The following is a 16507-nucleotide window of genomic DNA, read 5'->3' as shown; positions in this document are numbered from 1 at the left end:
TATATATATATATACATACAATTATGACACAAATACACACAATAACATAAATCAACAAAAACAAACAAAAAGACAACAAAAACAAACATGGCAGAAATCATACAGACATGACAACAAAAATACAATAAACTATGAGACAAATAGACAAAAAGGCAGCATAACTACACAAAATGACAAAGAAGAATACACACAATTATGACACAAATACACACAACAAGAACATAAATCAACAAAAAGACAACAAAAGTACAAAACTGACAACATAAATCCAAAAAATTATGACACAAACAGACAAAATGACAGGAAAATTACATAAAAGTATGACACAAACACACACAACAAACAGAGAAACACACAAAAACATCAACATAGACAAAAAACAAAAAACAAACACAAAAAAACTAAAGAAATACAGAAATGACAAATACATTTAAATACACAGAACAATGACCAAAAATACAAATATTGTGAAGAAAACACACAAAATGACAGCAAAATAAAAATAATAATAATAATTAAAAAGATTCTCAAAAGAGATAAATCAACTCATGGTTTCCTTCTCCCTCTGTTTTCTTCTTATAAGTGTGATCAGAGGGAATCAGAGCAGGGGTTAAAGGTTTGGGGTACGTTGGTTCACGTTTAGGGAGAATCCTTCTTAATGTTAATCTTTCCTTCCCTTTAGTAGACAGTGTGTGCGTTTGCTGCCTGTTGCATCAACACCAGTGAGTGTGAGAGTCACAGTAGAAAAGGAAGGAGGAGGAGGAGGAGGAGGAGGAGGAGGAGGCGTCTCACTGAGATTCACTGGAGGATGAACATGAATATGTAACATCGTCTCCTCTGAGCTTCTTTTACATCATCTCAGTGAATTCAGCTGTAAGAAGCCCTCTGTCTCATTCCAACACTCCACACTACACTACTAGTGTGTGCGTGTGTGTGTGTGTGTGTGTGTGTGTGTTGTGTGTGTGTGTGTGTGTGTGTGTGTGTGTGTGTGTGTGTGTGTGTGTGTGTGTGTGTGTGTGTGTGTGTGTGTGTGTGTGTGTGTGTGTGTGTGTGTGTGTGTGTGTGTTGTGTGTGTGTGTGTGTGTGTGTGTGTGTGTTTGCGTGCGTGTGTGTGTGTAGTGTGCATGAGCGCCCCCGGATACCACAGTGTGTCTTACAGCATCCGCAGGAAGTTAACACCTCTTCATCTTGTATTTTATTCTACACACACACTTTTTCAAGCTTTCCCGTCGTAGATGTCCATCTTCCCTGGTTTATATCATCACAAGTTCTAATCATTGTGTTTCTGGCAAACAACCAACAATGTTTGTTCTATCTAATTAAAATCTAGACTATGATCATTAAAATTCGGATTTTTTTTTTTTTTTTTTTAGAATTTTCAGAATTAAAAAAATAGAATTTAAGATTTGGAATTCATAATTCGTCATTTAAAATTTTGCATTTTGAATACAATTTTGAATGTATCATTTGGAACTTAAAATTCAGGATTTACAATTTGGAAATCATAATGGGGACATTTAAAATTTGAAATTTATGATTTGGAATTTATAATTAATCATTTTAAATCCAGAATAAAAAACTGAGAATAAAAAAATTAGAATTTAAAATTTAGAATTTTACATTTTTATTGACATTTTAAATTTAGAATAAAGTTTAGAATAAAGAGTTAGAATTTAGAATACAATTTGGTATTTATCATTTGGAACTTAAAATTCAGGATTTACAATTTAGAAATCACAATAGGGACATTTATCATTTGGAATTCATCCATCCATCCATCCATCTTCTCCCGCTTAGCCGTTTCCGGGTCGCAGGGGCAGCATCCTCAGTAGGGAGGCCCAGACTTCCCTCTCCCCAGCCACTTCCTCCAGCTCTTCCGGGGGGACCCCGAGACGTTCCCAGGCCAGCCGAGAGACATAGTCTCTCCAGCGTGTCCTGGGTCTTCCCCGGGGCCTCCTTCCGGAGGGGCGTGCCGGGGAATGGATGCCCCCTGAACGCCTCACTAGGGAGGCGTTCAGGGGGCATCCTATTTAGGTGCTCGAGCCACCTCATCTGGCTCTTCTCGATGCGGTGGAGCAGCGACTCTACTTTGAGCCCCTCCCGAATGACTGAGCTTCTCACCCTATCTCTAAGGGAGAGCCCAGCCACCCTACGGAGGAAACTCATTTCGGCCGCTTGTACCCGTGATCTTGTTCTTTCGGTCATGACCCAAAGTTCATGACCATAGGTGAGGGTTGGAACGTAGACCGACCTGTAAATCGAGAGCTTTGCTTTTTGGCTCAGCTCCCTTTTTACAATGATGGACTGGTGCAGACTCTGCATCACTGCAGACGCCGCACCAATCCGCCTGTCGATCTCTCGCTCCATCCTTCCCTCACTCGTGAACAAGAATTCATTTTTTGAAATGTGCAATCTAGAATTTAAAATTTAGAATTTAAAATTTAAAATTCAGAATTTAAAATTTAGAATTTAAGAATTTGGGTTTGGAATAATTAAGAATTAAAATCTAGAAAATTTGGTTTGCATAATTCAAAATAAAAAAAAATGGAATTAAAGATTTGAAATTCAAAATTTATCATTTGGAACTTAAAATTCAGGATTTACAATTCGGAAGTCATAATGAGGACATTTAAAATATGGAATTTATAATTAAAAATTTTAAATTCAAAATTTAGAATAAAAAATTTAGAATTTAACATTTTTTATTTTTATCATTAGAAATTTGGAATTTATCATTTAGAATTTTATATTTTAATTACATTTTAAATTTAAATTTAGAATACAATTTGGAATTTTTCATTTTAAACTTAAAATTCAGATTTACAATTTAGAAACCATAATAGGGACATAGATCCTTTGGAATTTATTTTTTGAAATGTGAAATCCAGAAATTAAAGTTTAGAATTTGGGATTTGGAAATCAATTTTCAGGACAAAATAAAAAGGAATTAAGAATCACAAATTTAAATGTAGAGAATTTTGAATTTGGTTTGTGTCATTTAAAATTTGAAAAAATTGGAATAAAATTTTAAATGAAATCTTAAACAAAATTTTTAAATAAATTTTAAACAAAATTTTAAATTATATTTTAAACGAAATTTTAAATAAGATTTTGAATTTATCATTTGGAACTTAAAATTCAGCATTTACAATTTGGAAATTATAATGGGAACATTTCAAATTTGGAATTTATCATTTCAAATTTATCATTAACAATTTCAAATCCAGAAATACAAATTTAGAATAAACAAATTTGAATTTAAAATGTGGGATTCATAATTGGTCATTGGAAATTTATCATTTAGAATTTGAAATTGTTATTGAAATTTTAAATTTGGAATAAAGTTTAGAATAAAATTTGGGAATAAAATTTGGAATTTATCTTTTGGAACTTACCATTCATAATTTACAATTTGGAATTTATAATGGGGACAATTATCATTTGGAATTTATTATTAGAAATGTTAAATCCAGAATTTAAAATTCAGAATTTGGGGATTTTAGAGTTTGTTGGACATTTGTTTATGGGTGAAATTTCAGGTAATGTTCTTAAATAAGTTGTTTTCTTCTTTTCCGACTGTAGACAATATTATAAACCAAATGATAATAAGGAAATTATCAGCTGTTAGCGATTAGCTCCAGTCTCAATCCCTGAAAGCTAAAGTCCTAAACCTTCTGAAGAACATCACAACAGTGAAAGATTCAATGATAATTCTAATGTACACTTGTCTTCAAGTCAAAGTTTTCTCGATCGACTTATTGGTTCAAATGTTGAAAATAAAGCACTGTGCCAATCTTGTCCCATAACTTATCAGCTCCTTATCTCCTTTAAGACATTTCTTTGATCCTTCTTGTGAAAAACATCCTTTTCCTCTGATAAAGTCTGTGATTTGGACGCATCGTGTTGTCTCTTCCTTGAGCAGATCCAGGAAGGATTTCCTCTACTTTGATCTCATTAAACCAGGCCAATTAAAGAGATTTACGCCTCCTTTCATTGCAGAAGGACCGTGAACGTCTCTGCAGGAATGTGACAGGCCTGTTGATCGACACCAAGCCTCAGTGATCACTTTGCTCCGCGCTGACGTCTCTGCGTTTTTAAAAGCGTTTTATTTTCCAGCCGCTTCTTTCATTCCATCCTTGGAGCAAAACGAGTGACAGTAATGGACAGTTTGGCTGGAAAAGCTAATTCATGGATAGATGATTGCAAAGGGCAAACAGTGGCCGCGTCGTGACAAACGAAGCCAAAGGAAAAACTCGTCTCCTGGATCCCGAACATCATCGTCATCCAACTTAGGTCACAAGGAGTTTTTCATTCATCTTTCACTCTTTAAAGTCCAGTTTGTTTAAAGTATAGAAACAATAGTTTTAGTCAAATCTAGGTCATGCTACGAATGCTACCAATGTACTTTACAAATACCACAAATGCAATGAATGTTACAAATGCTACAAATGCTATGATAGGATGTATAGCAGATCTTTGTCTATATTCTGAGAGAGTGGGTGGAGCTTATTACTATACCATATTTACTTTTCTATGTGATGGAGTTCCTGATATATTGGAAACTGAAAATTAAAGAAAAAAAATAAAGATGCACAAAATAGACACATAACCCACTCACTATATTGTCCATATCTCAAAAAGTCTTCATCTAATCAAAACAAAAATTTGCAGTGTGACTATTGAGTAGTTTTGACACAATTGGTGAAAATTTCACAATTTTTTCAGACCGAAGTGTACGGGACATTTGTGAAATGACATGGAATGACTCATCAACAAGTTGGAACATACTACTTGTGTGAAAGAGAAATAAAAGAGTAAATTTCAGGATTAGAAAAACAAAGTTTGTCAGAAATAATTTAAAAAAAAATTAAAAAGGATAATCTCTGACAGACCCTAGCCTGTCTCCTGTAGTACAGTTAAACAGATTAATTCATCTCCCCCCTTCCTCATACTATACAAAATGACTCACAGGATGTGATTCAGTGTACTCAGACTCACAGAAAGCAGCGTTCAGGAAGTGAGCAGCTTTCTGACACTTCCTGCACTTTGAATCATGGCGCAACAACTCAATCTTTGGACAGAAAATACTCAGAGATATTCTACTGTGTACCATGAAGACAGTCGACATCTGTCTCTGGAAGAACTGAAAAGATGCCTGGGTGATCTGGAAGAGTTCGAGAGAAGGAATGGGGAGATGAAAATCATGAAATACTTGGGAGTTCAAAACATCCCAAACTATCCAAAACCAGAGTTCAGTGTGAGCCGCCTGAAGCACGAGACAACGTTGGACGGTCTTTGTGGAATTCAAGAAAGTGGAGGATTCAAAGCGTTTAAGGTGAGAGGAGGAGTTGAAACTAGGAGCAAAACAAATATAAAACACATGACCATGGGCGTCGTACTGGGGGTAAAGAGTAGTGAGTACCAGGGCCCAATGCAGGGACGCCCTCAGAAGTCTTTTATATTATTTATGTTGGAATGAAAATGAAAATAAGTGAAAATAAGCTGGTTGTTAAGCACAGTTTTGCATTAAATAAAATGATCAATGCTACATCAGGGCCCTATGGTATGACCCGCATGTGTTTCGGCTGACGCTGTGGCAGGTAGTCTGAACTGTGGATGTGACAAGGAGCTGGAGATAAACAGCAGCAGGAAACCATGTGTTTGCTCAAGAAAGAAAATATATATACTGTACATATAGTAGAACAGATTGATAAATTACACGCCATGGATATGGAGTCATTAGGTTATTGTGAAAAAAAAGAAAGCTTATATAATAATGCAAAAATACTAGTATATTTTCCGGGTGGAAAAAAAGTGTACATAACGTACAGTAGGGGCCCAACAAGATGGTTTGAACGCCATCACACGACTCACAGCAGACACTGGAGGCCCCTCCTCCACATTAATTCTATCCAATCAAATACTCCAAACGAAGCAGAACCGTCTATATCCTAAAAAGCTACAATCCAACAAATCCAAAACCTGATCAAAATCACATTTTTAAATAATACTATTGCTCAAATTGGACAATCCGACCATGGCTTTAAAGGGATCCTCCACTGCTTTTACATATGTGGCCTAAAGTCTTTGAAACGTACTCACTAGAACACGTGTTGAACTCAAGGACTTTTAGACCAATTCGGTCCACAGGAGAAAGTGAAAAAGACAGAAAAAGTGTAAATTATTGTCTAAATTACCAAATAATTCAGTTGTAAATATCTCAGCCTTTCTAAATAAACTAATTCAATGAAATTACATTATTTGGAGGATCGCAATTTTCCACATGATTTTATCATATGACTGCAGTCATTTTAAAATTCAAACTAACTCAATTTTTCTGAAATTAATTCACATAATTTCCCGAAAATTAAATAAAATTGAATTTATCAACACCTGATCATTTGTACGTTGGGATTGCTCAAATACGAATCTTTCATGAATCATGAATCACACATTGGTGCTGTCGTACGACCAAATGTGCACTCAAATTTCCACACGTTTTCACGCAAGGTTGATAAATGAGGGCCATTGTGTTTGTCTATATATATACAGTTGTGTGCGAAAGTCAGGGCACCCCTTTAAAAACAGCATATTTTATATATTTAAAAAGTTATATTCATATTTACTGTCTCTCTGGTATATGGGAAAAAAAGACAATATTGTCAGGAAACATTAATGCATAGTTACATTTTATTTTATAAATTGAACAAAATTACAAAAATGAAAAACATAATTTTGGCATGTGCAAAAGTCGGGGCACCCTACAGCATCAGTACCTTCAGTACTTAGTAACACCCCCTCTGGCAGATATCACAGCTTGTAAACGCTTCTTATAGCCAACAACAAGTCTCTGGATTCTATTATTTGGGATTTTTCCCCATTCTTCCTTGCAAAAGGCTTCCAGTTCTGCAATATTCCTAGGACGTCTTGCATGCACAGCTCTTTTAAGATCTACCCACAGATTTTCGATAATGTTTAAGTCCGGAGACTGTGAAGGCCATTCCAAAACCTTCAGCTTGCAGTTTCCACAGTGCGAGGCATAATTAAGAGATGGCAGGTGAGGGGAACTGTGGAGGTCAAGAAGAGATCTGGAAGACCAAGGAAACTCTTGGAGAGAACAGCTCGTAGTCTGGTCAGAAAGGTAAACCAAAACCCACATTTGACTTCAAAAGACCTCCAGGAAGATTTAGCAGACTCAGGAGTGGTGGTGCACCCTTCCACTGTGCGCCGATACTTGCACAAACAAGACCTTCATGGAAGAGTCTGTAGAAAAAAACCTTATCTACGACCTCATCATAAAATACAACGTCAAAAATATGCAACAGAACATCTACAGAAGCCTGATGACTTTTGGAAACAAGTGCTGTGGACTGATGAAGTTAAAATAGAACTCTTTGGCCACAATAAGCAAAGGTATGTTTGGAGAAAAAAAGGAGCAGCATTTCATGAAAAGAACACCTTGCCAACTGTTAAATATGGGGGTGGATCCATCATGCTTTGGGGTTGTGTTGCAGCCAGTGGGACAGGAAACATTGCTCGGGTGGAGGGAAGAATGGATTCAATTAAATACCAGCAAATTCTGGAGGCAAATATCACAGCATCTGTAAAAAAGCTAAAGCTGAAAAGAGGATGGCTTCTACAACAGGATAATGATCCTAAACATACCTCCAAATCCACCATGGACTACTTCAAGAAACGCAAGCTGAAGGTTTTGGAATGGCCTTCACAGTCTCCCGACTTAAACATTATCAAAAATCTGTGGGTAGATCTTAAAAGAGCTGTGCATGCAAGACGTCCTAGGAATATTGCAGAACTGGAAGCCTTTTGCAAGGAAGAATGGGGAAAAATCCCAAATAATAGAATCCAGAGACTTGTTGTTGGCTATAAGAAGCGTTTACAAGCTGTGATATCTGCCAGAGGGGGTGTTACTAAGTACTGAAGGTACTGATGCTGTAGGGTGCCCCGACTTTTGCACATGCCAAAATTATGTTTTTCATTTTTGTAATTTTGTTCAATTTATAAAATAAAATATAACTATGCATTAATGTTTCCTGACAATATTGTCTTTTTTTCCCATATACCAGAGAGACAGTAAATATGAATATAACTTTTTAAATATATAAAATATGCTGTTTTTAAAGGGGTGCCCTGACTTTCGCACACAACTGTATATCTATATTTATATAGATATACAGTATATAGAATGTCTCGTGGTTCGCTTCACAAATAAGGAATGAAAACAAATGTACCAATGTAACTGTTTTTATTATTATGGTAACTTCAATTTTGAAAGCTGTCTTATGGACCTACAAAAATGAAACCAAAATGCAGCTTGAAATGTTCAGCGCCCTCTGTAATTTAGAGAATGAGAGAGTGAAGTTGATCAAATTAAGCAGTGTTATTATTTAAGATGTTCTACCTGATATACCATACAACACTTGATACATGTGCTTTAATATGGGAAATACACTGTAACATGGAAGGATAGACTTGCTGTCAGTTGAATGTTGAAAGTTAAACACAGGTAAGGATAAAATAAAAGGATTAAAAGCAATTGAAAGTCCAACAACGTAGATTAAAGCATTAAAAGTCTTTAACGTTACTCCGCTTTCGCTGCACGCTCCAGCAGACAGGGATGCCAATTTTGTCACGGTGAGGGGGGGATTAAATTAGCACAACATCGCTCAATCCACCGCTTTATATCCAGACTAAGGCGCATTGAGTGCAGGGTTTGCTCGTTCGCTGTTCCAGTCGCTTGTTTTCTTGGTGAATCACTGGGAACAGCAGACTTCTACGGAGCACCCATGGTGTCCGCCATGTTGTAAACAAAGCTCTGAGCTGCTACGGGAAGCAGGAGGGTCAAATGTCATCGTGCTGCTGAGGTCCTTTAAAACTTTTTTACTTGATTTTATTTTGTGAACCTTTGAACTTCATATTTTTATTATTTCCTAGTCACTGTGTTTTTTTGGCACTAAAAATATTTGTATATTATGTAAATTATATAAAGAATTGTATTTTTTTGAATTAATTTGGGAAAATTGTAAGGAAAACTTTTGATCACTGGGGGGAAATGCCCCATCTGTAACACGCCCCCCCACCCCAACCTGCACACTCCGCGTATGGTGTGTGCCTCAGTCAATCTGCTACTGTTCAGTGCTCTCAGTGTTACCTATGTTGCTGATAGCAGTAGTCATAACATAGCAAAGCCTCCCCAGACAGAGACCTTGGTGAATGCTATCAGTGTACTGGCCTGCTTAGGGCAGAAGAGAGTTCTGTAATTACATATCACTGTTGAACGTTGTGCACCTTGGTGTGACTCTGTGTCTTGGTCAGTGTGGAAAGGGAGGAGATAGACTGCTGTGGTGGAGTCTGGCCGTAGGGCCTGAGGAGGTACGAGCAGCTGAGGGAGAGGAAGCCAATCAGGAAATTCCTCTGTGGAAGTTCGCCACCTCTCCAACCTTCACCGAGACGTCCTCGCTCGGATCGTTTAGGTTCACCTTCACCGTGCAGGAAGTGCTGGACCAGTATAGAGAGCAGGTACAGATCTGTCCAATGCTGTGCTTTACCTGGTGATCATGTTATCTCTTGCCAAAAGCTTCCTCGTGTTTTCTTTTGTGGTTTACAGATCTGCTTGGGGGAGGAGCCTGTCATGAGGGTGTACAGGACTTCTCTCTTCCCACAGAAAATTCAGTACACCATACTGATCCACAGTCCGGTGCATGAGAAGACTTTCTCCAAGTATTCTCTGCTGAAGGATGAGCCGGGCGCTGTCTGCAGCTACAGAGACGGACGCTTCATCTGGAAGTCACAGGCCATGTGTGGCACGCACCAGTGAGACTTTCCTTCTTCTCAGGAATCAGTTTGTGAGAAACTGTGTTGAAGTGAGGCATCATAGATTTAGAGTTGCATCTGGAGGTTTTGTGCTGATGGTTATTTGGTCTTTTACTCAGCTACATGTTGACAGACGATGGACAGGTGGAGCCATGGAGCAGTTACCCTCAGTACTATGTGTATGACAGCGTGGCCATCGCCCTGCAAATGGAGGAGGAACAGGTACCCTGGTCTCTTCTACCTTTGTATGATTCAGAGTGATTCCAAATCACAAAGTGAAACACACACTCAGTCCTTCAGGTCCTGACAAACAGGAGAACAACGTGTCATCAGCATAGAGGTTAACCCTTAACCAACCTTTAACCAATCTGCAGGTCACTTCCTGTGCTGCTGATCAATCAAAGGCACCAAAACTGAACCAAACATTCTCCATAAAATCTGATTAGTAATGATTTCAATGAACACACTGAAAAATCTGCTTTCCATGATCTCAGGTTGAATGGGTCATATTTAGTAATTTATTTTATATTGTGCATTGTTGAAATGTCACTGCTCAATAAATGTTTTCATTTTTTGCTTAAGGATTAATATAAACAAAATTATCTACTCCTTTTTTTTTGTGATTGGTCTGACGCTGCAATCTCCGCCCCTTTTATGTGACCGTGAACGCTGAAATCCTTTGGGTTAAGTGAACGTATTGATATCCTGCTTCGTAGTACAGCTGCTCTGTGATGGCAAATTGTTGGTTAGGTGAAGCTAATGTAGAGGTCTGGGAGGGCGTTCCACAGGTGGGGGGCAGCGGCTTTAAAGGCCCTGTCGCCCATTGTTTTGAGCCGTGTCCTGTCTTCTTCAGGTTTTAGAGTTTGATAAGGATCTCCTGAGGATGAACCTCAAGTTCTGTCATCGAGGTCCTGAAGCTTTTGGATCATGGGGTAATCAAATCTTTACGAGTCGTGAACATGCTGAACGTGAGGTCCGTAGACTCTGGCCTGATCATGAAGGAAACCTGGAGGAAGAACGTTCTCTTCAGGAGAAGTTCGCAGGTACGAGACAATGAGTGACTTGGACTGCATCTGAATATTCCCTCCTATCCAGTTTTTCTAACCCCGTGGATGAGGTCACAGCTTTAAAAAAAAAAATTGTTAGGAGACTTCCTAAAGGAGTTAGGAAAAGGCGATCTGTTGTTTTGACAATCAGACAAACTTCCACTAGGTGACGTAATAATAATAATAATGTTAGTGACGTCTGCAGTGGTGAAAAAACTACAAAGTTCCAAAAATGAACAAAAAGCACATTTACAACACTTTCCTCTGTGCCTCTAACCACTGATATAATCTCACATATCACAAGGTTTGAATGTAAATCAAAGGAAACGTCACATTGAGAATTGTTGCTCACACTCACCTTCTACTCACGAATCAACATTAATTCAAAATAAGTATGATTTTATGAAATGGTCACATTCATGCAAGATATAGGCCTACATAACTTTGTAGACATACACATGTAGAACCACACAAAGCATTCCTAGGTGAATGAAATATGTTGAATAAAATATAATGTAGCTAAAATTGTCTCTGATCCCTTTTTCTAGAACCACAGAGTGTCTATTTTATGTTTGTTATAATCTGATAATATGGCTGCATATCATAAGATATGGCTTTTAGAGTATTTAAAGTTGTTCAAGGCATTGTATTGCATTGGTAACTTACATGACCTGCGTCCCTTTTCAGTTATTGCAAGTTTCCGTGAACACTCTAATGAGCGGGTCCCTTTAAATGTTGTCACCGGAAAGAATCAGAATTATGTGGTCTCCTTTGGTTAAGGATGCATCAGTGTTTCCGAGGCTAAAGAAGGTTATGAAGAAAGCATTGAGCCTCCTTTACTTAGCTTTTACAGAATTGGAATGCTCCTTATCATGGCCGCCACTTAAACACTTCCGGGGGTTAAGGAAAAGTGGATAGGAAAGGAGATAGGAGTGAATATTCGGACGCAGCCATAGTTTCAGGTCTTTCCAGGACCTGGTCCTAAATGCTGAGTTCAGAATTAGACCCTGTGGATGTTCTCGATGTCTGTGTTTCAGTTTCCAACCTCCGGCTGGTTCTCCTCGGGAGGTCAGGATATGAGACGTCTGATAGTGCAGACTTGATCCTGGATACAAACACCTTCTCCAAGGTTTTCAAACTAAGAGGTGAGACAAACCCACAGCTGAAGGACATCAGTGATCAGGAACAGGTTCTGCTGTTTGTTAAAGCCACAGGGAGTCTAAGCTAAGCTGAGACATGTAAGGTAAGGTAAGAACACTCAGGAACACACACACTGTCCCTCATTTATCAACTGTTCGTACGTTCAGAGCTTAGCGTACGACGTGCGTTGAACAAAATTCATGCAAGTTTCTGTATTTATCAATGAGCGTATACGCTTCAATCAGATCTCACATCTGGTCTGACCTTGTGTAGATAATCTAAGTGGAGGATTTGTGGTGCAACTCAACAAAATGTGCCTAAGACTGAAAATAAAATATCAAACAAACTTCGGCAGTCATTTAAGCATAAGCAGACACACATTCAGAACAGATCCAAAATGATGATTAAAATAGGACCTCATTCCTGCTTTTAAAATGTAACATACACCCTAAACTTTTAGAATTGCATTACAGTATTTAATAAGTAATGTGATGAATTATATATATTTTATATATAAAAACAGTTTAAAATAAAATAAATAAAGAAATAAAAGTATCTTTCATCTTCAAATTCTTACACATCTCAGTTTACATGAACACAATGTTATATAAAGAAGATTTTTAGTTAATGTTTTTGAAAGGCTACAAAAAGTAACAACACATATTGCTAATTTCTTGCCACACATGAAACATACATATTGAACCTGCACATTGGTGGTTAAATTAATCTGTTCCCACACAATTAAAATCTCTATTTTCTTCCAGAATAGTGTTTTAGTTGGTTTAGTTATCTTGTATGTATGTAGCTTTACGTATATGACAATAAAGTATAAACTAAGTATATTCTATATACTGTTTGTTTTAGCTGTGAGGTAGTATGAGAGGGAGGAGCTCACATTCTTAGAGGGTAGGAGGAGCCAGGATTGTCAGGAGGAGGACTTTCCACGATGTGACGTCACATGGTGATTAAAAATCCAACTTTCCCGTTTGGAGTGTTTTCACAAAATGCGGAATAACAAGAGAGGGAGGAAACAGAACTTTTTCAACTTTAGTCTCTGAATGAGGCTAAATGATGTATATCACTGTAGTAAAACCATTAGGAAGTGAATTTTTCATAATACCGCCCCTTTAACAAATTAGTCTCCATTCAAACTATAAATTATTATCATTATTTTTTTAACAAAATAACAGCTGGCACTTTAATTCCAGGAGGTAAATAGATGTTGATTTTATTACGTTTGATAAAATAAAATCAAAACTTGTTTTGAGACCTTGCTGTCATTTTTATTTTTTTGTTTTCTTTAAAAAGTAGGGGGAAATCGGGAAAAATCGCAAATCTAATTTTTTGTGAGAAAATCTGAGATTTTATTTTTAGGCCATATCGCCCAGCCCTACATGCAAGGTTGATAAATGAGGGCTACTGGGAGGACTGGGAGGTTAGGGCACACAGGAACCCTGGGCAGTGTTCTCTTCTTTGTGCTGTAGCAGTACCTTCAGTAGATGAGATGAAGTGAGGAGGTCATTCTGCTGTTTGTTCACCTTGGATTCAGAAGGTGCTCAAACATGGTAAAATAATCATTTTCTTCTCCTCAGGAGGACTTTTGTACTGGAGGCAGAGCGGGGAGGTGTTCAACAGGTTTGTGACGGTCCTGGACACTCATCAGTTCTCCCAGTGGAAATCACAGGAGAACATCAGATACTTCAAAGAAGAAGCTTTAAGGGCTGACGCCGTCCTATTGGTGATCAAAGGAGGAAGAAAACAAACTCTATATGTGGATGATCTGAAGAATAAGGTGGAGACGCTGCTGGGAGAGTACGTGTGGAGATCCACCATCCTTCTCTTTGTCTATGAAAGGATGAATAATCCTGAGCAGAGGCCTGAGCTGCAGGAGCTTCTTGAGAAAGTCGACAAAAGATACGTGAAGTTCAGTTCAGATCAGGTTCAGACTCTGCTGGACATGGTGGAGGAGATGAAGAGGAGAGTGTAGACAAGGGGTCACCTATAGGAGGAACCCGCTGACATCATGGTGTTCCTTCTTTACATTTTAGTATCAAAACACCTGCATTTATGAAGATTTTAATTTAGAAGTAATTTAATAAATCAATATTCATTTTGTTGAGCAGTTTGCTCTCATTTCATTTATTTGTTGTTGTTTTACTCCTGAGTATGAGAAAAATACTTTCTGTTATGTAGGCAGTTGTATCTGATGATGTAATGTGATTGTGTGACTACCCGATTTGCTAATCACGCTCACCTGCTGTAAACAAATAAAAGAGCAGGTGCCCGTGAAAAGGGTGATTGTCTTGCACACAGGCTGTTACGTTGTCCCTTTAAGAAAGTATGTAAACAGCCCCTTGCTGCGCAGAGCCTTACCCTGGATTTCCACTGGATGTGTGACTGCAACGAAACTGCTCTGCTGCGTAACTTTAGCGCAATCTGCAGTCCATCAATCCCCACCGCTTTCGGTTTTGCTGTGCATCTGTTGCAGCAAGGACTCAGGAGATCTCGCTAATTCACGTGTAATTGCGTGATACATATATGTGATTCAACCATGGATAAATGCAATATTTATATGTGAAATACGATTTTAAAAATGCTCGGATCGGGCCAACCATGGTATCAACGGAAAGTTCTGGTCCCCTCGAGTCCGAATATGTGCTTGGTCTTTGGGTAGAGTTCGAATTGCGCCCGCTAAAGCCAAAAGGCACTATTTTTGAGCTAAAAAAAGTGTTCATTTTTTAAAAATGTGGTATCAGCGGACAGGTTTTATTCCCGTGAGTCTGAATATACGCTCTGTTTTGGATAGAGTTCAAAATGGGCCCGCTGGAGGTCCCGGAAGGTCTGTGTTTTCCTCCTTGAACATGTATCTGTCCTGGATACAGTTGTGCATCCTTGGTGGGTGGCCCCCAGCCCTGCTGCCTTGCCGCCGCAGCCTTTTGCATCCGCATCCAGGTTGATCATATCCCACCCGCAGGCGTTGATGGTCGACCACCCATTCACTGACTCCTCCGTCAAACCACTCTTTGTCTCCTCCCAGAGTAAGATTTAGGGGTGTGCATGGCGACCGCCCAAACAAGAGAAAGTAAGGGGAATATCCACTACTTTGATGCTCTGTGGTGTTACATTCGTAGACCACCTCTGGGAGATATTCCGCAGAGAGACCACAGCAAATTCATGGAGTGTGCGATTGAATCTTTCACACTGACCGTTCCCCTGTGGGTGGTAGGGAGTTGTCCTACTCTTCCTCATTCCGTACAACTAACAGAGGGACTGCACCACCTTTGCTTCGAAACACCTGCTTTGCTCAGAGTGCAGCTGGGCCGGCACCCCGTAGGTTTGAATCCACCCCTTCACCAGGCACTTTGCCACCGTGATGGCCCGCTGGTCTTGGGTTGGCATGGCCACTGTGAACTTGGAAAACACGTCTGTCAAGATCAAAACATTGGCCGTGTCCGAAATGGCACACTACGCACTATTGTCACTCATATTTAGTGCATAGTGGTCCCACTCCGAGTGTGCACAAAATATGGCCGTCAGAAATACTCAGTTGTACACTATGGCTGTGTCTGAAATAGCGCACTAGTTGCACTGTTCGCACTCAGTATGGCGTCTAAAGTGTCCTAATCTATAGTTTGCACAGATTATGGCCGTCAGAAATACCCAGATGTACACTATTTCCGGACATATTTTTAAGTGTACATGGGTGTACACTACACGCGCACTCAACCGTCCAATGATGCATTGCGATTCGCGAGCGTCACTTCAACACAGAGATGGAGGAAGGCGGTCCAAGCCAGCAGCTGGACAGACAGCGATATAAATGTAAGTTTCTGCTGCTTTTTGTATGTTATGTGGTTAAAGAGTAATCCTGACACCCCACCGATTCGTTGAGGCATAATTGAATGTGTTAAGGGGATTTGTCAGACACTTCATAACATGTTGCTGTTTGCTAGAGTTAGCTGTTTGGTAGTAGTTAGCTGTTTGCTAGAGTTAGCTGTTTGGTAGTAGTTAGCTGTTTGCTAGAGTTAGCTGTTTGGTAGTAGTTAGCTGTTTGCTAGAGTTAGCTGTTTGGTAGTCGTTAGCTGTTTGCTAGAGTTAGCTGTTTGGTAGTCGTTAGCTGTTTGCTAGAGTTAGCTGTTTGGTAATAGTTAGCTGTTTGCTAGAGTTAGCTGTTTGGTAGTCGTTACCTGTTTGCTAGTTAGCTGTTTGGTAGTAGTTAGCTGTTTGCTAGAGTTAGCTGTTTGGTAGTAGTTAGCTGTTTGCTAGAGTTAGCTGTTTGGTAGTAGTTAGCTGTTTGCTAGAGTTAGCTGTTTGGTAGTCGTTAGCTGTTTGCTAGAGTTAGCTGTTTGGTAGTAGTTAGCTGTTTGCTAGAGTTAGCTGTTTGGTAGTAGTTAGCTGTTTGCTAGAGTTAGCTGTTTGGTAGTCGTTAGCTGTTTGCTAGAGTTAGCTGTTTGGTAGTAGTTAGCTGTTTGCTAGAGTTAGCTGCAAAC

The 16507-nt window shown here is 38.9% G+C and overlaps 1 protein-coding gene across 1 annotated transcript; it reads left to right on the top strand.

Moving 5' to 3' along the window:
* Positions 1–5003: 5003 nt before the first annotated feature.
* On the top strand, positions 5004–14132 carry LOC114466598 (uncharacterized). The gene is made up of 7 exons (XM_028452173.1): positions 5004–5335; positions 9334–9537; positions 9626–9831; positions 9951–10053; positions 10685–10874; positions 11915–12022; positions 13610–14132. Exons 1-7 carry the CDS (start codon positions 5054–5056, stop codon positions 14002–14004), a joined length of 1488 nt encoding a protein of 495 aa, XP_028307974.1. The 5' UTR covers positions 5004–5053; the 3' UTR covers positions 14005–14132.
* Positions 14133–16507: the final 2375 nt, after the last annotated feature.

The sequence above is a fragment of the Gouania willdenowi genome, chromosome 1, assembly GCF_900634775.1.
Source record: "Gouania willdenowi chromosome 1, fGouWil2.1, whole genome shotgun sequence".
NCBI classification, from domain to species: Eukaryota; Metazoa; Chordata; class Actinopteri; order Blenniiformes; family Gobiesocidae; genus Gouania; species Gouania willdenowi.
The sequence above is the reverse complement of the archived record's forward strand: the minus strand, read 5'-3'. Positions and strand labels throughout refer to the sequence as shown.

Excerpts from the sequence above, each read along its gene's own strand:
- LOC114466598 (XM_028452173.1), top strand. The coding sequence starts at position 5,054 with ATGGCGCAACAACTCAATCTTTGGACAGAAAATACTCAGAGATATTCT. Across the intron at positions 10,054-10,684 it reads TGCAAATGGAGGAGGAACAG|GTTTTAGAGTTTGATAAGGA; the intron begins GTACCCTGGTCT and ends TGTCTTCTTCAG. Across the intron at positions 12,023-13,609 it reads CAAGGTTTTCAAACTAAGAG|GAGGACTTTTGTACTGGAGG; the intron begins GTGAGACAAACC and ends TCTTCTCCTCAG.